Genomic DNA, 27,479 nt, shown 5'->3' with positions numbered 1-27,479 from the left:
AGGTAGAGTATATGAGGATGTCATCGACAAAGACTACCACAAACTTATCTAAATAGGGTCTGAAGACTCTATTCATCATATCCATGAAGGCAGCTGGTGCATTAGTTAGACCAAAAGGCATGGCCATGAATTCATAATGACCATATGACCACATCCTCCTTCTTAATCCTCAGCTGATGATAACCCGATCTCAAATCTAACTTTGAGAAGCATGCCACTCCTTGCAACTGATCAAACAACTCATCAATTCTCGGCAATGGGTGTTTATTCTTTATGGTTACTGCATTCAATTGACGATAGTCAATACACATATGCAGTGATCCGTCCATCTTCTTCACGAACAAAATTGGAGCACCCCAAGGAGATACTGAAGGTCGAATAAATCCTTTCTACAATAACTTCTGTATTTGCTCCTTGAGTTCCTTAAGTTTCGCAGGTCCCATCCGATAGGGAGCCTTCGAAATGGGTGTCGTTCCCGGAACTAGATCGATTTGAAATTCAATCTTCCGATCAGGAGAAAGACTTGGTAGATCTTCTGGAAAAACATCATCATATTCCCGAACTATGTCTACATCTGATATTGAGAGGTCTTCTTTTTCTTCAGTTTTCATGTAAGCCAGAAATCCCATGCATCCCTTTTCAATATATATATTAGCCTTCAAACAAGATATAATAGCCGACTTAGATAACTTTCTAACACCCTGGTATGTGAAAGTTGGAGTATGGGGTATTTGAAAGCTGACATACTTTTTTCTACAATCGATAGTGGCATGATGGTCCGACAACCAATCCATGCCCAGGACAACGTCTATATCTTTGAAGTCGTGTTGCAACAAGTTCACAGGCAACTCGCAATCTTTGATCTTTACAATGCAGTTAGGATACACAGTATCCACCATGGTGATTGCTCCTATAGGTGTCTCTATTAAGTAAGAAACACTCAATCGAGAAGGTGCCACTGACAACCGCTTTCCAAAAGTTGAAGAAGTGAAACTATGTGTGGCTCCTGAGTCGAATAATACATGAGCAAGAACACCAGAAATAAGAAGTGTACCTTCAACCACTTGAGGGCTGGCAAGAGCTTCTTGAAGAGCAGTTGCATAGGCGCGTCCTGGTACTGCTGGCTTTGGCTTTTGTGGGGCGTTGTTTCTTCGATCAGGTTGTGGGCAATCATTGGCATAATGACCCATCTGCTGGTAGTTGAAGCATTTTACATTCCTTAAGTCGCATTTACCTTCATGCTTCTGGAGACCACAAGTCTTACAAGCGTTATCCGACTGGACCGGCTTCTGGAACCTTTGCCGCTTGGCTTGTTGATTGCCTGCATACTTGACTTGCTTACCCTGGTTCTGATCAGGGTTTTATCCTCCGAAATGCCCCTTGTTGTCTTGCTGGAATCTTCCTTTAGAATGAAACTTTCTCCGAGAGGATTCTACCATAATGCCACCGCTGGGCTGGGTCTTCTCTTTCAGCTTGGCTTTTTCTTTCGCTTGAGGCTTTTTTGTTGTCCGCATCTCCCAAAATTCATACCTGGAGGCATAGTCTACGAGTTGGCTATATTTTTTTATTTGCTGTGGCCCGACCAACCTCAAAATTTCGGGCCTCAAACCCCTCTCGAACCTCCTGCACTTCTTTTTCTCATTTGCCACCAAGGACTTGGCAAAACGAAAGAGAGTTGAAACGAGCAGTATATTGGGTGACCGTCATGCCACCCTGCTTCAACTTCCTGAACTCTTCTTCCTTTTTCACCCTTTGACACTTTGGAATGAATTGCCTGTAAAATCTTCTCACGAATGTGGACCATGGCAAGTATGTATCCGGTTCCAAGGTGTCCCTGATGGACCTCCACCAACGCTCTACATCGCTGGTCAGATTGGATACGACTATCCAGACCCTCTGATCCTCTGGACATTGGATGGCATCCAATGCCTTCTCAACTTGCATCAGCCAATTCTCTGCCACGACACCGTCAGGAGTGCCATCGAAGAGTGGAGGCTTCATGTTCTTGAACCTCTCCGTCCTTGAAGTGATACCAGAAATCACCATATGAGGTTGACTTTGTTGGGCACGGGTCGTTTGTAGAAGCTCATATAATATGCGGTTGGTGGTGTACTCTAGCGGTATCCTCGTACTTTGACTCATTGAGGATCTAGGTGGGATCTCCATACTTTCTTCTCTACCTTCACGGGGAGTATATCTCTCTGGTATGTGCATTGCCCCGTGGCTTCCCTGGACTTGTGTCCCTTCTGTAGTAGGGGATGATGAGGGTGCCCTTCGCGACGGTCCGCCAAGGATTTCCCTTTCCCGCCTAGCTGCTACCGTGCCCTTTGAAAGGTAAGACGTTCTTCTGTGAGTGGCCATTTATACTGCATAAAAATTATCACTTAACATCACATGGTTCATTGGATTCGTACAAGATTTTATCACATCTCATGCAACATATATAAAATTATTCATTTTATTTATTCGAAAAGTCTCATACACGTACGAGAAACTTTATTAGCAGATAAAGAAAGAACAATGCAATTCAAATAATGTGACTCTACTAAGCAAACTAGCTAATCCTAATCACTCTTCTATCCATCTGAAGCAGGGCCTGTTCCTTGTACTCCTTTGAGTCTGAGTCTTAGGAGGAGCGTTCAAGTCGTACTGAGGCGAAGAAGAGTGTACGTTGGTGAGAAAGATGTGTGGGTAGGTGTGGCAGGAGTGTATGTAGGTGAGACATGATCATCACTCAGGTCTTCATCCTCGCCTTCCTCTCCTGAATTTCCCGAAATCGCTCGTCCTTGCCCAAACCCTGGGTCACCTTGGTTGGCTCCCGCTGCCTGTCGAGCTGCTTCGGCGGTCTGAAATGCCGCTCTCTGAGCTTCTTCAGTCAGAAGCTCGTGGAATGAAGGTGAAACCCTATGGTTTTCACCACTCATGGCGGCCGCATATCTCGCTCGGGATATATGCCGTCCCATTGCGCTGGCCATACGAGACCCTCCCCGAGACATAAAGTTTATGTTCGGAGATGCTTTTCTCCCGATGCCTCCTCGAGTTGCCATCCGATTTCCCCCCATTCGCCTACGTGCAGACCTCGCTCTCTGACAGTTGCATTGGTGATTTCTCCTTCCGTAGGGTGGAGGATGTCTCCCTTGGGTAGGGTAGGGGTAGTTCTGTCGGTAAGAGTCTCGATCTCCGAGTATGATGTAGATCGGAGGAGACTGTGGTGTCAATTCTCTAACCACTTGAGTCATGCTAGTGATGACTCCAATAACCATAGCCATTGCGGCGAAGAACTCCTCTCTCCCTACCACGGGAGGCTCAACAGAGTCTTGAGCTCGTGGGACTTCGTTGTTTCCTTGTTCGTTAGCCATTCCTAAATACGCAATAGTTTAATCACTAACGTGTCTTATTCGAGCAGAGACTTACATCTTGTCATTGAATCTTGTTATAAATGATGAACCCTTTTTCTGTGTAAACCTGGCTCTGATACCACTTTGTAACACCCCGATCTGAGACCTCAGGAGTCCGAGCTCGGTTGGTATTACTTTCCAGAGGGAAAAAGTATAAAGTTTACACAGAGAAAACGTGGCTAAAAAAAAACTTTTTATTTTATTTCCATAATCAACTTTTTCTTACAATGTTCATCATTTATAACCAAAGAAAAGCAATTACATTATTCTCAATGACAAGGAAAGTAAAAATACCAATGCTCTGCTGATGACGAGAAAAACTGCTCACGAGTGATTGATCTAATGCCTGGAACCTACAGTTGTAATTAAACAAAAATGAGGGTGAGTCTACAACCCAGTAAGAAATAATTATAAGTAAATAAACAATCAATTTACAACTGTAGTGGGCTCTAAGCCCCTAGTCATAATTTAGTTCTTGATACACTACACATGTTTGTATACTTTAATTACCCCCATTATTATTCTCGAATACTCTCTTTCTCTCTCAACTATCACTAGGGTGGCTATACCGGTAATAACTATCTATGGGCGTAGCAACCCTATAGAACACCCCAATTCTACATGTTGGCCAGACAATGAATCATACACTCCCAGTGGTCTCCGAACCACCAGGCACTGCAGTGAACCACCACAGAAACCCCACCGGTAGCTAGCCGGGAGGTCAAGCTCTTAATCTCGATATGGTTCATGCTTCATCTTATCCCAGATGGTTATTAACCATCCATGGTCCTCCAGAGTCTCAAACCAGTGTGAGTGAAATCCTAAGTCATAACTAAGTTCACACATTGAACAATATTCTCAAATTCATAGTTCACTCGTTCTCTCACGAGTGGTGTCATGACTAATCACAATAATCTCATTCTTAATCTCATGATGACGTTAGGACTCACACATCTCTCACTTAGCACGCAATGATGTAGTGTCTCTACATCATTAAATCACCGGCGGTCCACTCTCCATGGTGGTTGCACTCTGGCCGCGAACCAGGTAGCCCTTGCCACAGGTCGCCACTTCCGGGATTTAAGGGGTACTGCATGCTGAACTCTAAATATTCATTCATACCACATGAATTAACTAAATGAGACTCTAATCTAAAATTAAATCTCATCACAATGCATGATATTACTGATCAATTAGACATGCAATCACAAACACAATCGCTTTCTATCATGCATGACATATCAAGACTAACATGCATATCACCATAAACATGTATATAAATTAACTCATAATGTCAAGCATAGAATTTATGCATGTCATGATCTCACTCAAAGCTATCATGCTAATCACATAACATCAACTGCACTAACAAGCAACGTGAAAAGGTTTATTCACATCTAAAGTAACTTATAACATCCCTTACCTCAAGTGTGAATCTATGATCTCTCCGAAATCGAGTCTCACGAAGCTCTAACGATGTGATCTGGTTATTAAAACAACATATTTAAATTAATTCACAAAACCTCTTACCAAATTACCAAAATACCCTTCCTGAACCTTACTCAAGAATCTATGATTTTTACATCATTAGTTTGACTGAAATTCATAAACTAATAGATTTTTCTCTTCAATACAAATCCAACGCACCAAACCTCACTCGATTCTGAGTTCGGAGTGCGAAGATATGTCCATTTTACTAAAATGGATCTCAATTATCCAAATGGATATCTTGGTACCTTTCGAATTTCAGGACAATACGAGACTATCTTTTGATCTGATCTATATCCATTTTTGATATGGACTGATCCAAACCGATCTGGGACATCCAGTCTGGATCCAGAACAGTCAGATTGGATCTGAACTGGTCTGACTGGATCCATTCTATTCTAACTGGATCCAGAATAGTTTGACTGGATTCAGGACAGATTGGATGGATCTGGACCTACCTGACTGGATCCTGGACAATCTGATTGGATCCGAATCTACCTTACTGGATCCAGGATAATATAACTGGGTCCAGACCTGTCTGACTGGGTCTAGATCCGAGACTGATCCAGTCAGATCTAGACTCGGTTAATCTGGATCTAGGATAGGTCCAGATCGAACTGGGTCTGAATTGAAAACCCAGATCCAGACCCGACTGGTCCGGTTTGGACCTTGGTTCAAACCGGATCGGTTCAGACCCGATTTGGTCTGAACCGGTTCTACTTGAACCAGAGTTAACCGTACCGGTTTGGTTTGAACCGGTTCGACCCGAACCGGTTTGACTTGAATCGGTTCGATCCGAATCGGTTTGGCCTAAATCGGTTTAATCCGAACCGGCTCACCCAAATCACCTGACCCGGTTCGGTCTGGGTCGCACCCAAGCCGAACCGGCCTCTCTCTTTTCTTTTTTTTTTAAAGGACCCGGTCTTGGCGCGACCCAGACCGATGGGCTCGGTCTGGGTCGCACCCATACTAACCCGGTCTGCTAAAAAGGGCCGAAAGGGGCAAAGCCCCTTTCGTTTACAGGGAGGGGGTGGCCACTGGCCGACTCTCTCCTTTGTACCCAGGAGGGCATCGGCCGACAGCCGGTGCCGGCCGCTGGTGCCGGCCGGCTGGCCGATCCCCTCTCTTCTCTCTCTCTTTCCCCCAATCTCTGTTTTATTTTTTTTTCCTTTTCTAAAACTCGCCGGCAGCTGTGGTTGTCGGCCCTCTTTGCTTTGACAGAAAAGATGCGAAGAAGAAGATAAAGAAGGAGAAGGGGAGGAAGGCGCTCACCTTGCCGCCGCCTCTGCCATTGCCGTCGTCGGAATCCGGTAAGAGCCTCTCTCTCTCTCTCGATTTCTCTCGATGCAGAGTGCGGAAGGAGGACCTGCGTGACGGTTTTTATAACCCTCACGCATGGTGAGGGGCTGAGGATAAACCTCGCCCCCCTCCCACGGATTTCGGGGGTGAGGTTTATCCTCACCCTTTCTCAAACCCTCGAAACAGTTTTCCCCCAACTGGGAAACTGTTTCGATTTTTTTTTTTTAAAAGCTTATCCCCTCCGACGACTTTGCCGGAGGGGGTTTTTACATTCGGCCTCAATTATAATAATTGTTTCAATCACTCATTCCAAGTTGAAGATATTCCTCAAGCCTTAGTTGCCATGACAGTTGCTAACTTTAAGAATTTAGAATGGTTTCTTGACACAAGAGCCTCCTCTCAAATGATTGGTGAGTTAGGTAACTATCTAACCTAAAACCATATTTTGGGAAAGACTCTATTATTGTTGAGAATGAAGAAAGACTTCACATTTCTCATATTGGTGAAATCAAAATTGAGATAAAGACCTCTCCTATACATTTAAAAATATGATTCACAATCATATAAAGAGCACTTATATTATCATGTAATAAGACAAAAAGATTTTTTAAAAGAATCCCAAGATCTTTTAGAATAAAAGAGATCAAAGTGAGTTCAGCAGGTGTTAAAGCCATTGAACGATATTCAACTTTAGCACTGGACCTAGCTACAGTGTGATGCTCCTTAGCACTCCAGGATATACAATTACTATCAAGAAAAGTACAAAATCCAATGATGGATCATTTGGTAATATTGCATCTTGCCCAATCAACATTAGAGGAGGCATACAAATCGAGAGTACTCTTAGCATGAATTTTCATCCCATAGTTAGCCGTACCTTTCACATATCGCAAAATGCATTTGACTGCCTTTCTCTTTCATTTTTAGCACCTCCTGTACTTTCTTGATAAATAATATTTTTATTAATATTTTGTTGTCTATCCTCTACACAAACATTTCTTGTCCAACATAATTTATACAATAGATATCTTTATCAACAAAATGTATTCTATAATCACCACTATAATTTTTCGTACAAATATTCTTATGAAGAAAAATGTTATCGCTAACTGCTTTCCAACCAAAAAAGGTGGTTGATTCAACTTCAACATTATTACTCTTAAATAAAATGCATGATTTACAAAAGGTAATGTTTCCTCATAAAAAACATGTCATGAAAAATAGATTTTTCTTGTAAGAGGATAGATACATTTATAGCCTTTATGAATCATATTATAACCAAAAAATACATAGAGAAATGACTTGGGATCGAATTTAGATTTACTTTGATCTCGAAAATATGAAAAGCAATGATAACAAAAAATCCTTAAGCATGAATAATCATAAGGAGATTGCATACCCAAAGATGTCAATGGTATCCTATTAATTAAAAATACTGCAGTAGATAATGCATCTACCCATAATCTCTTAGAAACATTAGCATAAATCATCATTGTTAACCCAAGTTCGGTAATGTTTTTACATTTTCTTATAGGGCCCATGTTTTATTCTTGGGTATAAGGACATACATTTTATTCCCAAATTATTCAAAAAATTTAAGAAATTTTCACTCAAAAATTCTTTACCTACGTTACTTTGATTTTTTTTATTTTTTGCTTAAATTCACACTCAATAAATCTATAAAAGTGTTTAAAAAATTTAAAAAAATCAAATTTTCTTTTCAAAGGGTAAAACCACTTGAAACATGTGTGATCATCTATGAAGATAACATAAAACTTGAAATTATCCCTTGACAAGATAAGAACGAGTCCTCATAAATCAAAATGAATATTGTAAAAGGTTCATATGAAATCTCACTAGAAGAGATAAAAGGCAATCTAACACAAATCAAATCTCTATTATGACTAACAACATCAATTAAATTATTCTTATGCAAAAAGTTAATAAATTTTTTTATTGTTGGTGGCCTAATCTAACATGATACTTATTTGCAGAGGCCTTTCTAAATCGATTTGAAAAGAAAGCAATTGATCCTTGATCCAAGGCATATAAGTCTCATCTTCTAGTGTCTGTGACTACTCTCCTACTTATTCTTGTCTTTATCACACAACCCAAAGATGAGAACTAAAAAATATATGGAACATCATATGCTAATTAGCTAACTAATAACAAATATTTTTCTATGTCTAACACATATAAAACATTTTTTAAATATATAGGAGAGGGTTTTGTCTCAATTTTGGCTTCACCAATATGAGAAATGTGAAGTCTTTCTCCATTCTCAACCATAATAGAGTTTTTCTCAAAATATGATTGTTAATCTTGTTTTTCATAGAAGGACTAAGCGTATTCATATTGACTTCCATTATGTTAGAGAGAAAGTAGCACAAAAAGCTCTTGTTACTCAATTAGTTCCTTTTCACCTTCAAATTTCAGATATTTTCATCAAACCTCTTCATTGAGTTCATTTTTCTTCTTTAAAAAACACGCTTGCTTTTTCTTTCGACTAAGTTTGCGGGAGAATAATGAAATTCAAGATAAGCAGAATTTGATTTTCCATACAGATAAGGAGGAGGATTTGATGACCAAGCATGATTTGATAAATTTCCATGAAGATGAGAGGAATCCAAAACCGTGTGAGCCAGCTATAGTAAGATAAATTTTCATGCAAATGAGAGGAATCCAAAACCGTGTGAGTCAGCTATGATAAGTGACAATGCAATGAATGCAAGTCTATATCAGCCATGGTAAGTGACAATGCATTGAATCAAGAAAGCAATCCAAAGTCGTGTGTACTAGCCACGGTAAGTAACAATTCAAAATTATTACCAACAAGGAATCAAGGGAATCCAAAATCATGTAAATCAACAATGGTAAGTGATAATTCAAGATCATGTATACCAGCTATGAATCAAGGCAGTTCAAAACTGTGTGGGCCTCCAATGGTATGAATCACGAGATAAATCAAAAGAAGGATAGTGATTCAAATAAATATGGAAAAGGAAAATATATTGAAAACAAAGAAAGGAAAAAAAAGTTCAACTTATTTTCAAAATATGCAAATGTTATAATTTTTTTTTTCATTTTTCTTATCCTCCTGTGAAAAAAACGTGTAGCTTCTCTCCTCTCTCACTCTCAACGTCTCTCTCAATTGTATTGTATATATCCTTCTCTCTTTTGAATAAAGAATCAACAAGAGCTTTTTATTCAGTGGATGTAGGTTTAATCATTGAACGTAGGTTGTTGTCTTGCTGTTTTCTCTCTTGCATAGATTTTCTTTATTGACCATGTCAGGCCTTGACCTTGCCATAAACTATGAGATCTCTCGTTCTTGCTGTGGAATATCCCTTGATGACAGAATACTTCTTACCAGTCAGAAACCACATTCCACTCTGATTGCTAAAGCTGCAGGTAAGTCTTACCATCTTCCAGAAGGGACACTTGTAAAACCAAATTAATGCCTTGAGGGACTATGTGTCCTTGTCAATATATTCAAGTTGACCAACCAAAATCTTTGGCCACAAGATTAAAAAGTAGAGAAAGCACTAGATGACAAATCACCGAAAAGAAGCAGTAGAATTATCACCAAGCTCATCTGGATGTATTTTTTTGGGGCCTTGAGCTGTTTTCTGTATTTAATAAGGGCCTCATTACTTGCATTGCATATCTTTGCTTTGTGTTCCATGTGGAGTGGAAGTCCATGATCACTAGGTCTAGCACCAATGGAGCCCCCCACATCAGTTAGTGTGGAGGATGACTCTGGATGGACAACTATATTATGTGAGTCACTGAGTCTTGATGATTCTTCTGCTGCACATGGGCAGAACGATGATGATGATGACTCATCCTTAGCTAGTGATGCATCCAGTGGTGGTTTCAAAATCCATGTTAACTCGGGTTGGAAAGATGAAGGTGATACTGATTGTGTTGATAAGGATCAATCTTATAGTCAGGATGATGACTGTGAGAGTTGTGGCTTGGAGGGAAAAAGCTGCAGCCTCAACGGTAAGGGTACCTCTATTGAGAAGAAGAAATTGAGAAGGGAATCAAAATTGAGTGAAAGATATGAAAAGAGCATAGGCCTCTCAAGTAAAGGTGCAACCTCCTCCGTGTGTAGCAGCAGTAAGGTGAGGGAACAAAATACAGAAGCCAGTTGTGCTATACTCACTAATTCATATACATGCTTTTTCTCTCTAGATAATTTACCTTTATAAAATTAGTCCAACCAGCTCACTCCATAATTCATTTGCTTGTTTCGCTGACACTCGATGTAGAGCTTATGTGGAAAATACATTCTAGACCATAAATTTCTTTTTAGAAAGCTAACCATCAATTTCATATGTATCGTGAAAGAAATCCTTAAATTATCTCTGGAACAATCAATTTGGAGTTGTCAGATCTGTGAAAAAATTATCATTTAATAATATACATGAAAATCCGTAACAATGGACGGGTTATCGTCAAACGGATGCGCCCCATAACGTTGATTTTGCACAAAAAAGAGAGAATTAACGGCAGTCCTTGACTGGCGCTAATTCACTAGCGCAGTCGCGACTGCAGCTAGAAACCCTTTTGTCTTTTAACGTGCCGGTGATCAGCGACGGGCACGCATCCGACTCAACAGTTGAAATGTTCGTCCACTGTTATGGGTTACTCTCTCTCTCTCTCTCTATGTATATATATCATGTGTTTAATACAACCTACAAACATGTTGAAATCTCATGATACATGTTATTTTGACTCATTCTAACCTGGTAGATGTCTTATACATGGTCGTTTTAGTGGAAATGTTAGATCATGGTTTATTTTATGAAAAAACACACGTTTTTGAGTCAATTAAAAAATTGATCGATTACAACACACAATTTTTGGATCACCAGAAAAAACTATACACGGATTGAATTCCTCTGATCCAAAAATTGGTTCCTAACAACACGTAGATCACAATCATGTGGTCATTTTGATCAGAAAACAAAAAAAAATGGACATTGCTAAATCATTTGTGCATACAATGATTGTAGTATATATATATATATATATATATATATATATATATATATATATATAGAGAGAGAGAGAGAGAGAGAGAGAGAGAGAGAGAGAGAGAGCTCTACATATTAGGTCCCATTTCTCGTTCTGCCCCATAGTTTGGAAGTGTTTTATGATAGATCTAAACTGTTAGATGTGTTTAGCATACTCGATTTAGTGGGAACCGACTCTTGGATCATGTTTTTCTGATGAAATAACATGTTTTTATGAGCCGAGAAAAACTGGTACCTTCATAGCCACTGATTTTGGATCGTCTGAAAAACCTGTAAGATTCCGGTGATCCAAAAGCTGGTTCCCACTAAACGAAACCTATAGATCACATCTATGGTGTTAGATTTGAGAAAAGATATAAAAGACAATAATGTTTTAGGGACCAAAACGAGAAGGTGGGCAGAAGGAACACATTACTCATATATATAGTAACCCGTTTCATCAAACACATAAAGTGTTCGATGATAAGTTGGACAAAGTGTCTTCGTTGATCACGTCCAATCAAACAAGGATGATTCATCATTTTTTTGTTTGTGCGCACTCACGAGATTTAGTGGCTGTCTCTCTAGGCGAAAAAATGAGAATTAGCACTGGTTCAAAACCACCGCTAATTATCATTTAAAAAAAAGAACGTGCAACATTACGCCGTTAATCATCAAACAAGTGGCTCACAATCAGCCTAAATACATAAATTAAGAACATAATCCATGTAGCTGGACAGTAAACGCTAATCATGCATGAAGTGCACTATGTGGCCAAACTAGCAATAGAACTTGCTAATTGCTTGATTGTTCCTGATGTAACCGGTTGGGGTATGCCTAACCCCAGCTTGCTAATCCAAAGAGCATTCAACATCTCTACTTCGATTCTTATGGGGCTTCTTGGATGACTGGCACTACGATAATAGGAGAAGATAAAGTCTCTTCAAACACATAGGAGATTATTCAGATTTGCCTTTAGAGCAATCAAAATTCAATAACTCATATTGCCCTAAAACTTGATGACAAAACAAGTAAAAAAAATCAAATTTTGTGGTTAAATTGATTCAATCCAAAGCATAGTTTTTACTAAATAATTTAGATTAACCAAAAACCACTTGAATCTGTATATTTTAGAACTGGTTGGGACATATAGGAGATAAAAATGGTTAGGACCTACCAATTACTCATATGAAGAATCATATAGAGTTTGAATATGCAAGCTACAACAAGAAGTAAAATCTTATGTATGCATTTTTACTATGGAAGGGTTTATCATGTTTCATTTAATACTAGTCATTCGTTCTTTGTTATATCAACTTGAATAAAAACTTTTGCTTTCTAGAAAGTTGAAATATAATGCGCTAAAACATCTGGTTATACTTTGATAATTTATGATCCAAAAGGAGTTGTATAATAAATAAGTACTCATGATAAATTAATACTCAACTTTATGATCTAAAGCATGTTATAATAATTGTTATGCAAACCATAATGAAGAAACAAAACAAACCACAAGATAAAGAGACTAAGATTTATGTGGTTCAACACTTAGGCCTACATCCACAGGCAAAGGAGGAGCAAGAAATCCACTAACAAATTCGAGAAAATTAAGAGGCAAGATACAGAGTTCTCAAAACCTTAATCCCCAATACACCCGAAACATTCATACCCAACGCTATATATATATATATATATATATATATATATATATATATATATATATATATATATATATAAACTCTAGCCTGTACAAAAGAAAAAATTACAAAACCGGACAAGTTCATAGCACGGGAGCTCTGCCCTCAGACCCCCCGAAGGGTTTTATGCTGGGCTCTGATCTTCGGCCTAATGGCCTGATCCCTCTGTTATCACCACAAACCCTATTGAAAATCCCATTGTAGAGTCACCAAAATTTTTTTGGATCGTGAAAATAAGTCACTTTGCTTTTGAAAATTATAATGAATAAATCATGATAAATGCATCTTAGAAGTGCATAAGTTTCTGGTGAGTTCTAGTCCTTCACCCAAGAATGTGTGGACGTGTGTTGTCTACGTTTTTATTTTTTTTCTCTGCTTTTAGCTATGTAGTTTTTATATCTCATTCAATTCAGTGACAATGTGTCGCATGATATGCTCCATTGCTTTGTTTATCTTCTCAAATTTTAGCGTCTCTTGATTGTGACCTTTAACATGGAGAGGCAGGATATAGATAAGCAAGTTACCCTCGACTGTATTAAGACACAAATGCAGCTTAGCAATGTGAAGCTACTATATGAATAAATTTCTAGGTGTTTTCTTTATAAGAACAAATTTCCTGTTGAAGTTGGACTCATGCCCTTCATTAGCTTATTAATTAACTTATTTTATTGTGCCCAAATGTATTCGACAGGAGCCAATGCAATTGGAAGAGAAGGCACTGTAATATGGAGCTGGGTTCCATAGTTCTAAAGAGTTTTTTATGCTAAACCTAAAATAAAATGAGCTTGGATGTTTCTGAAGCTATGAGCAGGAATCTCTTGAGTTCTCTATGATGTGAGGTGAAAGTAATTACTTGGTATTGGATTTTCAGTGAAAGTTTGATGGTGATTGGACTCTTTCACTTAGCCACAGCCATTTATTAGAACATTTTCCTTCATAGTTGATGAATGCAAACACATGCAATCAAGTCCCCACATGGATGGAAATGACAATGCTGTACTGATTAGGTTCATGAATCTATAAATGTAGACAATCATGGAGTTCGTCATTCCTCATTGTCTTCTGTCTTTTGTGAAGATAGTTAAATTGGAGGAAGTTTGTGAGGGAATTAATTACCTCATAAGGAGCTAGTTTTTTTTTTTGTGAGAATCAAGAAAAGGAGAGAGCTTGAAACTTGGCACATGCAAATGGTTTTATAATCAGAAAAAAACCATTTCACTTAGCCACAGCCATTTATTAGAACATTTTCCTTCATAGTTGATGAATGCAAACACATGCAATCAAGTCCCCACATAGATGGAAATGACAATACTGTACTGATTAGGTTCATGAATCTATAAAGGTAGACAATCATGGAGTTCGTCATTCCTCATTGTCTTCTGTCTTTTGTGAAGATAGTTAAATTGGAGGAAGTTTGTGAGGGAATTAATTACCTCATAAGGAGCTAGTTTTTTTTTTTGTGAGAATCAAGAAAAGGAGAGAGCTTGAAACTTGGCACATGCAAATGGTTTTATAATCAGAAAAAAACCAATTCACTTAGCCACAGCCATTTATTAGAACATTTTCCTTCATAGTTGATGAATGCAAACACATGCAATCAAGTCCCCACATAGATGGAAATGACAATGCTGTACTGATTAGGTTCGTGAATCTATAAACGTAGACAATTATGGAGTTCGTCATCCCTCATTGTCTTCTGTCTTTTGTGAAGATAGTTAAATTGGAGGAAGTTTGTGAGGGAATTAATTACCTCATAAGGAGCTAGTTTTTTTTTTGGTGAGAATCAAGAAAAGGAGAGAGCTTGAAACTTGGCACATGCAAATGGTTTTATAATCAGAAAAAAACCATTTCACTTAGCCACAGCCATTTATTAGAACATTTTCCTTCATAGTTGATGAATGCAAACACATGCAATCAAGTCCCCACATAGATGGAAATGACAATGCTGTACTGATTAGGTTCATGAATCTATAAAGGTAGACAATCATGGAGTTCGTCATCCCTCATTGTCTTCTGTCTTTTGTGAAGATAGTTAAATTGGAGGAAGTTTGTGAGGGAATTAATTACCTCATAAGGAGCTAGTTTTTTTTTTGTGAGAATCAAGAAAAGGAGAGAGCTTGAAACTTGGCACATGCAAATGGTTTTATAATCAGAAAAAAACCATTTTTTCTTGATTCTCACAAAAAAAAAAGACAGAAAACCATTTGCATGTGCCATGACATAAAACCATTTACACCGCAGGGATCGTGGCGGGGCAGGGAAAAGGGTACGTCCATCCCCGCCTTCATCCCCGAACGGGGATGGATTTTAACCTTCGTCCCCGCCTCCATCCCGGTTTCATACCCTTTATCCCCGGTCCAAACGGGGCGAGGCGGGGCGGGGCCCCGCTTTCCCCCGGTCCACTGCCATCCCTAATTCTGATGCAAGGCTATACAGCCTTTCTGCTTTTTCTCTCCATAAAGTGTGGGGATAACCTGCACATTATTCGATCCAAAGATCATTCATTTAAAAGGTGGGAACTGTGCGTTCAATCATGCCCAAGCAATTTGACATCATGTATGAATATGCTCAATAGAAAAAAAACCATTTGCATATCTGTTTCAGGCTGATGGCACAGCAAAAAGTTTGAGCAGAAGGTCATGACCTTCTTTCTCTATTCCAGGCCTTGAATTCTCAAGGAAAAGCAGAGCAATCCCAGGAGTTTCGAATTTTTATTTACAAATGATTGAATATGAGATGATAATTGTAAGCTCTTTACTCTTTAATCAAGATACCATTTACTTTTTCCTTGACTTGAAAGTGCAAGAGTTGCAATCAGTTTCAAAAAACAAAAAGAAAATAGATCAAGGGTGTGTTTGAATCCTCAAATCTCAAATGCTAGATCTCTCTCTCACTACCCTATCAAATTTTCAGAAGCCTCCAATACTGTTGTGTGGCCTAAGCTAGAATAACGTGCACCGTGCCAGCTCAGATCCTCGGAGATGAGATGGAGTTGCAACTGTCTCAGGTGCCCACATGAGAAAGTGTGAGTGCCGGTGCTGAGGAAGCCAATCATGGGGTCAGTCCTGTGGCCCTCTTTCTCAGGTAATTAAGTGGGCATCAATTCTCTCAACTATCCATCACTTTCTCAGCTAGCACTTCCTCAAGTTTTCAAGCACTTGGGCAAGTGGCAGGGTTGAGCTTCCTTTCCTCCAAGTAGGCTAGCTAGGTGCTTGCATACTTGCCCTAAGATTCAAACTGGGTCATCAGTATGGTTAAACCTTGCAAAGGTGTCCTATTTTTCACCCTTAATGTAGTTTCATTAAAACAAAACTGTTAATGATAGTAATAAACAAGTTTTGCCGTAAGTGGCAGTACATTTAGAAATGACATTGGTACTAAAAGCTATGTTTATTTGAAGTTGACATTTAGCCTAGTTGGACCTTGAGGTTTCTACGTCAAAGGGACCCCATTTTGGCAGCATGTCCCTGATGAGGGGACGTGTGAACACAGATTCAGGCACTGACACATACATTCTTTATTTTAATATTTGTTAATACTTTTTAATTTTATTTCTATAAAATCCATTTTTAAATGTTAAAATATTCAAAAATAGTTTTTTATTGATTAAAATTAAAAAAAAATTGTCATTGTGAAAGTAGGTCAAGTTGCATAGAAACAAGGTTCTCTTTAAATGTGAAATCACAAATATAAAGCGCCTCCAATTGAGGGTCTACCGACAGTGCAGAGAATGGGAGAGGCTCAAAGCTGAACCTATTCGGGATAACTGTAACGCCCCCAACATTTTAACCCAAAATTTTAGCTGTTTTTTTTAAATATATTTTATTTCCTGTATGCTCAATTTAACGTGAGGTTTCATCGATGGTCTTTCCCTACTCGAGTGAAGATCTAAGAACTCAGCCTGTGCAAATATCGGTGTTTAATAGCTCTTTAGAACTAAATTCACGAAAAGACTATCAAAGACAAATCTGGTGAGGCAGTTGCTCAACTAAACCAAGTTCTAGGGAGTTAGTTGGCGCACTAGCACTCCTTTTAGTCAAGAGGAGCCTCATAGAACAAGGTTCAAGAGTGAAACAACTTAATTCCAAATCAAGTGTTTAAAAATAGCAGAATACTTTTTTCTTTGAGAATCAGTTACAAATCTTGGGCGAGTCCGAAGTAATTAACACACACATAGGACTGGGTCCTAATTCCTTTGGACATTGGGTCCACATCCTAACTTAGAATCCAGGTCTAAATAGAGGAACCTGAATTCAAATAAGCTACTCATACTCAATATATCATTAGGAAATGAAACACATACATGTGAATTTAGAAATAAAGTTTACATAATCCCAAACCTCAACAGATTGGGTAAACCAAGTGATTGATAGTTAAAAAGTTTCAACTAATCTAAACTAAACAATAAGCTGATAAGAGCTAGCACCAAGCCATCATTGCTACTCCTTATCTGGAGAGTTTGATAATGTGGAGGCAGACTCTAAGTATACACTAAACACATAGCAATTATACAACACTAAAACATATATTTCAATTTACGATGTCATAATCCATTAGATCCTGATATTCATAATATAAGTCAAACATGATAGATATGGTATTCAAAAGTAATATAACATGCAATAATTCTTTAATCCAATCAACCATAACTTCACATATATTTTGCACAAATCTTATGAATGCTATGCAACTTTATTCAGAAACATGCTCATAATCATGCAAGAGTCAACCTACAAGTATGTTATAATTTAGCCAAAGCCAATCCACAAAGGGCTTTTATATTGCATTCAAGAATATGCATCATAACAAGAAATATGCATTTATTCCTACTTGAGTATTTGCATCATTAGAACATGTCTTTAATACATGTTTAACATAAATTGAAACTGCGCAAGTACAAGGCCTTTGTTTCTCTTATTTACAGTTCCCTTGGGTACTTGGGAACACACGACTCAATAGAAGAGACCACAACAAGTCTTTATTATTTTTTGTATTTTGATTTTTCAAAGTGTCTAAGTGTCTGTGGTCCCAAGCGGGCGGCCCTTGGTCGAGAGATCACTCCCGCAAAGGAATAACATTTAGTAGGATGCATCATGTACTAACTGCAGTAGTTGGAAATATATCACCTAGGACGCATTGATAGTCATAATCTCCTAATCTCCGAGTGACTTAAGACTAACTTGGATGCCTTGCTCCCACAAACCAAACATATAGATGACACTTATATGTATAATGGTCACTCGATGTTGTATCATCTACCCTCTTTAAGGTAGACTTGAAACCTAATAGGTTATTTGGTCATTTCATTAATAAGGATTTTATATTCTATAAGCCATCCAATTGCTTTAGTTCCTTGAACCAATTTGAGCATCTCACTGGTGAAGGCAAATCCAAATCATTTATGTGTGCATGTATATCACTTGTTATGGTGCAACTTTTGCACCCATAAGAGTTTTATCAATCCAAACTCATTTTAGAGCTAACACATGTACATGCATGTTTTACGTGCCTGACAATACGAATAGTCACATGCTACACCCTATAATCATTAAGACACTAGTCGGGTCCTTAAACCACAAGTTCCAACATGAGCCATAATAATTTATTCATGCAAATCATACATCACTTCATGTGGCATTTTAACATATTATAATAACATCTAATAATATGTTTCACATATCCAATCGGGTTTCATCAACCATGAGCTCCATCATGAGCCATACATATTTATTGCATGCATTTATAACTTCACATCATGCAACGTTTCAATATAACATAAAAATATGTCATATATGCATCAATATGATAACATATTCATATGCAACATCATGTTTCAATCATGCATTAAATATGAGCATTCATAGATTTCCTCCAAAGATAAATGCATTCGAAATTCAACAACCAACATGGGCATATCAAGAATTCAATACGATCAAGGTCAAATATAAAATTTAATATAATTAACACCTTAATCTCATGTTAGGATAACCTCAATTTTCTAAATGCATATCAAAAGAACTTGATATATGTGTGACCAAAGTCCACATGTTCGAAGTCTCGTAATTGCATAGTTAAAACATCCCAATTGTGCATTCCATATGCATTAAAAATCCATTTATGAACTTGCATGGTTAATGTCTCAAAATTTCTGACATTTGTATACATATTGTTTAAAACTTGAAACATTTATAACCAATATTTCATAATATAAAAAATTTATGTATACGTACTTAAAAAAAAGTTGCAGCATGCATATTTGGTATCTCAAACCATCTAAATCATGCATACATAACTTATGTACATAACTTAACATTCGAAACATGCATATTTTATATTTTGAAACTTGTAAATTCATGCATATGTAATTTGATATTTGAAGAATTTAACATCCGAGCGTTTGAACTTTTAAAGCACAAGGCATACATATTTTATTATTTAAAATATATAAATGCATATATATATATATATATATATATATATTCACATTATTTACGCAGGCATTATGTATAAAATTGCCATGCAATTATAATAAACCCTACACTAACATGCATGTATTAAAGTCATACAATTATATGAGTCAACGTAATTTCCTTACCATGTAAATCATGCTTTTACGAAAGAAGCAGAAAATCCCAAAAATACCAGGAGAAATTTTTCTTCTGAAATATGTGCTTCTCCGATGAAACTGAATAGAGTTTACGAACGTGAGCAGGGGCTTTCTTATGCTTTGTTCATCACATCGCCAATGCAAGAGCATTCACGGTTATTTGTGGCCTTCGCCACCAACCAGTCCAAAGTTCACGAAAGAGTGGTGTGGGGTTACACTACCACGTGGATATGATGACAATTGCGTTGGGGATGGGAGTGGAGCGGCGACGACTCACAACACTCTTTGATACAACAACTAATTGAGGTGGGTGGTGTGGTTCAGCCCCACTGGCCGGTTATCACAATAGCATTGGGGGAGGGACCATGACTCACCTACAGTCTATATCGTCACTCAAGTGCCAGTGACAGAGGCAAGAGTGGAGTGGCCCTCCTCATGTCTGACAAAACAATTGGCAAAACAAGATGAAGGTGACAGTGGTGAAGGGTAACAAACATGAGAGGGAGGAGTGAGGGTACGGTAAGAGGAGTTGCTATGTCTGGCCTTCCCTAGTCTCTCAGCAAAATTATAAAACATGCGGTCTCGAGGTGGTCCGACAAAACCAGGCAAACAAAGTCTCCAGTGGGTGCAGGTGATGGCAATAAGGTGTCATTCTAACCACCCTCTTGAGAAGCTGGCACTAGTGGCCTTCTTGATTTTTCAGCAGAACGAGGGGAAAGGGTGGTGGTCATGTGTTCACCAAAACAATAAGATGGAAATGGGAGGGTGGACCTGCTATGGTGCAGGCCCATTTAGAGGTGGATGTGTAGAGACAAGCCTCACAAGAGGATATACTAGGTGGAATATTGCATACAAGGGCCTTACGCAGGTGGCACTGGCTGGTGCTGCCATCGGTGGTGGCTCTCAAACACAATGAGAGTAGGAGAGGGCCCCTCCCTTTCACAATGACAAGAGAGAGAGAGAGAGAGAGAGAGAGAGAGAGAGAGAGAGAGAGAGAGAGAGAGAGAGAGAGAGAGACCCACTCTTCAAAAATATAAATGAGAGAGATGAATGAAAAAGGGGTGAGAGGGTGGTTTTTTATAGAGTTTTTAATGAAGCAGGTTATATGTTCTGCCCCAAAGACGCAAGTGCATCTTTGGGGGTTTGAATGAGCACCATGTATGTAAGCACGTGGGGCTTGTATCCCCGTGTGTGTCAGCATCAGAGTATGGTGCAGTTGTAAAGACTTAAGTACCCTTTCTTGCCATTTCTGCCATGAAATGATGATTCTAGAAAAGGACAAAAATATCCTTCATCCAGGAAAGAGAAGATAATCTTAACTCTTTAAATTCCAAACGCTCTGTTTTTGCCCTAAGCAGTAAACTCCTCTGTTGTAACAGGATCTCCTCGTAATATTTTGCCCTAAACATTTCGGATCACCCTTTGACAATGCATCATCTGCTGTAATAGGAGCTCTATTTGATGACACACCCTTTGCCATCGTCTACTGCCGTCAGAGCACCCTTTGTCATCGTCTACTGCCGTCAGAGCACCCTTTACCATTGTCTGCTACCATCAGAGAACCTTTTGCCATCGTCTATTGCCGTTAGAGCATTCTTTGTTGTCGTCTATTAGCGTCGGAGCACCCTTTGTCGTCGTCTGCTTGCGAGAAATAATTAAACTACCAAAATCATCATCATTCTATTTATTATTCATCATGATACCAGGGTGCAAGCGTCGAACTGAGTAGCCAAAGAATAGTGATTTACAAAAGAGATAATGGTGGCAACGTCAAACTGAGTAGACAGAGAGCAACGATTTACAAAAGAGATCAAATTAGAGAGTAGCGATTTACAGTAGAAATCAGATCAGAGAGTAGCGATTTACAGTAAAAATCAGATCAAAGAGTAACGATTTATAGTAAAAATCAGATTAGAGAGTAGCAATTTACAGTAGAAATTAGATCAAAGAGTAGTGCTTTACAGTGAAAATCAGATTAGAAAGTAGCGATTTATAGTGGAAATCATATCAGAGAGTAACAATTTACAGTAGAAATTAGATCAGAGAGTAGCAATTTACACTGAAAATCAGATCAGAGAGTAACCATTTACTGTATAAATTGCTACTATCTTATCTGATTTCTACTGTAAATCGCTACTCTCTGATCTGATTTATACTGTAAATCGTTACTCTCTAATCTGATTTTCACTGTAAATCGCTACTCTCTGATATAATTTTTATTGTAAATCACTACTCTCTGATCTGATTTTTATTATAAGTCGCTACTCTCTGATCTGATTTCTACTATAAATTGCTACTCTATGATCTAATTTTTACTATAAATCACTTCTCTCTGATCTAATTTCTACTGTAAATCGCTACTCTCTAATATGATCTCTTTTGTAAATCACTGCTCTTTGTCTACTCAATTCGACACTGCCACCATTCTCTTCTGTAAATCACTATTTTTTGTCTACTCAGTTCGACGTTTGCACCCTGGTATCATGATGAACAATAGACAGAATACTTATTTTTCTGGTAGTTTAACTATTTCTTATTTGCAAACGATGACAAAGGGTGCTTCAACAGTAATAGACGACGACAAAGGGTACTCCGACGGTAGTAGACGATGGCAAAGGATGTTCTGGTGGCAACATACGATGACAAAGGGTGCACCAGCGATAGCAGACGACAACAAAGGGTGCATCGTCAAAGGGAGCAACTGTTATAGCAGATGGTGCATTGTCAAAGGGTGATCTAGAATATTCATCTCAAGTTCATTTCCTGCTGCAAAGCGATTCTATGTGCAGCTGAAGATATATCCCCTCTAAGCAAACAAGCTCATTAGTAATGACAACCTACTGCACCATTTTCCTCGAACTGAGGCTGATTCTTAGAGACTCTAGTAATGGTGTACTCTTGAGGATATGCTTCACAAACTTCAGCTCAGGCACTGTCCCCTTGATGGAGCCGATGGACTTTGACTCAGGCAATGATAAGAGTCGCGGGAATATGCAAAGCTATTTACAGGAAGACATTTCCATCAAACGAATATCTATTTGATAGGAGGATATTTTTGTCAAATGGTTGTCTATCTTTTTTTTATGTTATTTTATTATAAAATTATCATGGGTAACATTGGCATATGGATTATCACAGGTCCCAAGATATTCCTCCATACACACCAGAACACGCAAATTTGTCTTTGGGTGAGAACACACAACACCCTCCCAGTTTTTAAGGGGATACATACATGGGGTTGGCGGCTGGGTTTTTGGGGGTTGAGTGAAGAGAAGGGGTGCCCTAATTTGGTGGGACCCACTCTTCACTCAAGTCTCCAAGAGACCCCATGTGCGTAGAACCCCTTTTTGGGTTTCTTTTGTGGGTCAAAACCCAACCCATTTCTCCATGGATTGCTCACTAAACCAAAATCCAAAAAGAAGAATAAAAAATCCAATTGGTGTGGATCTATTTGGATTGGGTCCAAAAGAAAACCATATGGGTTGATCAATTTGGACTATGGTCCAGATCCAATGGGTCCAAGTGTGCCCCAATTGGATATTTCAAACCCGAACTATATGGGTTGACCTTCTAGTTTTCCCACCAAGATCCAAACCCAAATACCTCTTTAGAAAAACAATAAAATTCTCAAATCTAATTAAAATGCTATATTCATTTTTTATAAATGCTAGATTAAATCTATTTAATTATAAATTAAGTCAAATGTACCATTTTAACAATAATTTGCCTCTAAATGTCAATTAATTGCTAAATAAATATAAATAATAATTAATTTTCCTAAATAATTGAAATTAACAGGTAAGGACCAATTTAAAATAAGGAAATTCCATAATATTTCATTTTTCTTTATTTAAATATTTCCTAAATTTTATGAATATTACAACAACTCATCTCATGTAATCTAGATTTAGGACGCCACATGCCTTTCTCACGGACTGAGGGTGCTCTCTCATACTACAAGGATTTAGGCTTTCACTAGCGCACTTGTAAATTAGCACTAGAAATAGTGAAGTTTCATTGACGAAGGTGTCATGAGACTCAAATTTTAGGATTTACTGGCACGATTTCTAGTTGCACCAAAGATTGTAAGGTTCATTGGTGTAATTGGCAAACACGTAAGAGAAAACCCTATATTCTTTGATGCAGTTTGGGGTTGCATCAGTAAATCCCATAAATTTTTGGTGTAGCCTCAAACTATGCGAGTAAAGGGCAAATCTTATTCATGGGAAGGAAACCTATTTTCCTCCTTCCCATTTTTCTCCAAACCCTAACCCATTTTTGTCTCTCCCTTAGAAGAGGAAGACATCGCCCGTAGAAATTGGATGTCAAAGATGCTCTCTCCTCATCTATTTCCAATCGAGGACTCGAAGGATTTTACAAGACTTGTGGGTTTGGGCATCTTCTCTATTGACAAGTATCTTCTTTTTCTTCTTCTTCTTCTTCTTCAGCCTTGAAGGCACTTCCTAATGTCGATCAACATTGAAGGCACTTCAACAAAGATGTTTAGATCAGCGTTAAAAGACACTTCCTGACTCGTGACTTTGCAGTCTCATATGCTTCTCTCTTTTTCCTTATTTTTATTTTTAGTGTCCCTTGAATAATAGGGTTTTTTATCTTTAGAAGATGGTGATTGTTCATTTCTTTGTTTGTTTTTTTTGTTTATTGATATTGTAACGACCCAAAATTCACCCCTAAAATTTTTATTTTTTTTAAAGGAAGTGAATTGACTCCAAGACTAATCTACGATCTTGCTCCAACCATACCAAGCACTAGACGACCCACCTGAGTGCAAGCTCAAACATATCTTAGCCTCCTAGTTTAAGGCCGAGTACGAAACTACCAAAGACTAGACCTTTTTATAAAAAAATCAAATAATTATTTTATTTTTTAAGTAAGAAATATAACCCGAGGATCTGGGGTCCATCACAAATTCAATACCACCATTCAAACCATTTTTTTAAACATGATTTGAAATGAAATGATTCAAACCATAATTAGACTCAATAAACTCTAACTTTAAGTTCACAAGATTAAATTTATCCAAAACATTTAAAATCCAATTACCAATTCATAAATATATCCACTCCTATCTAGTTAGTTCCACCATCACGTCGATCAGCTAAGCTTGAGCCTGATTATTTGAAATATAGCAGATGAAAACTCACAATTCTTGTAAGAAATTGTACATGATCCAATAGTAAAGGATAAAGCATAAATTAACCAAATATATATTTTAAAAAACATTAAAACATATATAACAATTCAGATATGCTTACACACAAACAAATTCTAACATACGTATAATATGACATACATATCAATTCAGATATACTTACAATATAAATCAAATCAAACATACTTGCAGCATCATATGATACAAAATCAATGTGCATATGATGCATGAACCAAAACATAACAATTATAGTATGATAATAGTCTCACATGATATAAAAACCTATGCATATCAATTCACATATGCATGCCTATGCACCTATGTATACATGATAAATAAACCAATTGCACTCGTGCAACATGAATCAATACATAATGCATGAGGTAACTTTTATCTCTATTATTGACATTCACTTTTGCATGCGTGGGGTACTATCACAGTGAAACCCTGGAGACCAAGGTAGTTCCCAAGTGTATCTTAATCACACACAATTATATTTTATTAACTAGGTCATACACAAAAAAAGAAGAAAAACTATCATAACTCCTCAAGTTTGAGAAAACTTGCATAGGCTTAATGATCTACCAAAGGGGGGCTCCGATTGTTTGGTAGGAGCTGTTAGTGCATGTCACCTTGTGTTGAGACATTACAAGTTCAAATCCCAATGGTACGTTGTATAACTGGTGGGAGTCAACCCAACCCCAACTTGTCTATCAAAAGAAAAAAAAAATTGTTGCTTCAAATCCCTTGCCGCAAGAACTGGGTATAATCCCCGGTGGGCATGGGGGACCTCAAGGGTTTTACCAACCGGAGGCCTGCCAAGGTGCAGTTGATGATGGGGTTCCCTTCGATTATCAAAAAATAAAATAAAACTACCAAATTTTATTTCTCTTTTTTTTGAATTATTGGTATTCCATGGATAATTATCTTGGAGTCGTCTTGGTAATAGGCGTTCCATGTTAAGACTAGGATAAAATTATGCTTAATGATCTGCCAAATGAGCTTTTCTTTGTCTTACTCAGATGGATTGAGACATGAGGTCAATTTCAGGTCGTTTGTGACACATACTTTTTCTTTTCTTCACTTGGCAGGTAAAGAATATTCTAACACTAAAAAAGACAAATATGGCTCGATCTGGTTGATGTACTTAACCAGGTTGGGTGATGAAAGCCACAATGCCAACCTGGTTCCAGCCAGGCCACTAGAAAGCCAGTCGTGTTTGAGTGCAAAAATGCCCTAGGTTCCGCTAACCTTGTCACTGTGATGGACCCATATGTCCCGCATCAAATGAATATTAACAGCTCAGGAGGCATGCCACTAGTGTGCGTTTGAATCCCTCGAGGGTCGGCTGAGGGCACGGAGCCCATGCCTTTGCTAGAAGGCCCACCCTAAACGAAATGAGTTTGGACAAAAATTTATGATTGCACAAAAATTTATGCATTAATGGCGTGATCGCCTTCCATCGGGTCTTGGGTCCTACACCTGACAGACCCTGTCCCCAAAGATGAAGGGTGATCAGGTGCTTAATGTACAAATATTTGTGCAATCATATTGCACCTGATCTTTTCACAAAAGGAATTGAAATTGAGATAACGTGAAATGTGATTGCACTCTTTCAACGTGCACTAAAAGAGTGCAATCACATCACACTTGATCCTCCCTCCCATAAGGGTGCGACCATTGTCACAAATGTCATTCGTTGAATGAGAAGATTAGACTCTCACCGCGTGTGCAGGTGCCTTTAACTGGTAGGCTTAGTCAGGGCTTGGGTGTTTGTAACCCGGTCTTTCTCAAGAAAAGAAACTAAAAAAAATATTTCTTTAAAAAAACTCAAAAAATATTAACATATATAAGGTTATAAAACTCTATAAAAGATATATAATGGTGTTTGAAAACATTATGATAAAATAATATATTATTAGTAAAAAAGGCCAAAAACTATTTTTATTGTATTAATATTACAAAAAATGTGATAATTTTAAAACGAGGAACATTTTTGAAAGGATCACATTTTTTAGCATTATCTGGTGGTTGAAAACATTATTATAAAATCATGATATTTTATAAATATCAGTGATATTTGTGACATAGCCATGAAAGATGAGGTAGCGCAACTAGAACTTGGGACCTCTTCCATTAAAGCTGCATACATTCCACCTAAACAAAAACAACAAAGAAAAGAGAAAGCGGGGATCCATGATATTTTTTGCCCAACATTTCCAAAAAGTATCACGATAAAAATGCGACATTTTCAAAATATGTGGTATTTTTAAAGTATCACATTTTTTAGTATTTAATCATGGTCTTTGCAAATCATGATAAAATCATGTCATTTTGAAAATATAAAGGATATTTGTGGCATAGCTATGAACTAAGATGAGGGGCAGTCAAACAAACTTGGTAGTTGGGATCACTTACCAAAGTTGTAACATTCCACCTAACCAAAAAAACGAGTCCGGATAGGGTGCAATCACATGGCGCAAAATTTGTGCATTAAGCACCTGTTACCCTCCATCAGGCCTTGGGCCTCACAACTGACAGGCCGTCCCCAAGATGAAGAGTGATCAGGTGCTTAATGCACACATATTTGTGCAATCATATTGCACTTGATCTTTTCACCCAAAAAACCAAGAAAAAAAAGGGAACCAAACCAAATATTCAGAAAAGCTTTTCATTTATAAGATATGACATCAAATTGTGATTTTATCAAACATCACCACACTTCACAACAAGATGAAAATATGAGAAACCTGAAGGCATTCCTGCTTATATGTCACATCCAAAACCTTCTATCGA

At 37.9% G+C, this 27,479-nt stretch overlaps 1 protein-coding gene and 1 long non-coding RNA gene across 2 annotated transcripts; one reads left to right on the top strand and one right to left on the bottom strand.

Annotated features, from left to right (window-relative positions):
• Positions 1-389: 389 nt before the first annotated feature.
• Positions 390-1,190, bottom strand: LOC149812919 (uncharacterized). Its single transcript, XM_089991013.1, has one exon. It carries the CDS (start codon positions 1,188-1,190, stop codon positions 390-392), a length of 801 nt encoding a protein of 266 aa, XP_089847139.1.
• Positions 1,191-10,149: 8,959 nt separating this feature from the next.
• On the top strand, positions 10,150-13,948 carry LOC149812918 (uncharacterized). Its single transcript, XR_016428234.1, has 2 exons — positions 10,150-10,312; positions 13,595-13,948. It is a non-coding gene; the product is annotated as an uncharacterized LOC149812918 (long non-coding RNA).
• The last annotated feature ends 13,531 nt before the right edge of the window (positions 13,949-27,479 follow it).

Source organism: Nuphar pumila, chromosome 16, assembly GCF_984573655.1.
Source record: "Nuphar pumila chromosome 16, dmNupPumi1.hap1.1, whole genome shotgun sequence".
In the NCBI taxonomy this organism is placed as follows: Eukaryota; Viridiplantae; Streptophyta; class Magnoliopsida; order Nymphaeales; family Nymphaeaceae; genus Nuphar; species Nuphar pumila.
Note: the sequence above shows the minus strand (reverse complement) of the source record. Positions and strands in the feature narration are given on the sequence as shown.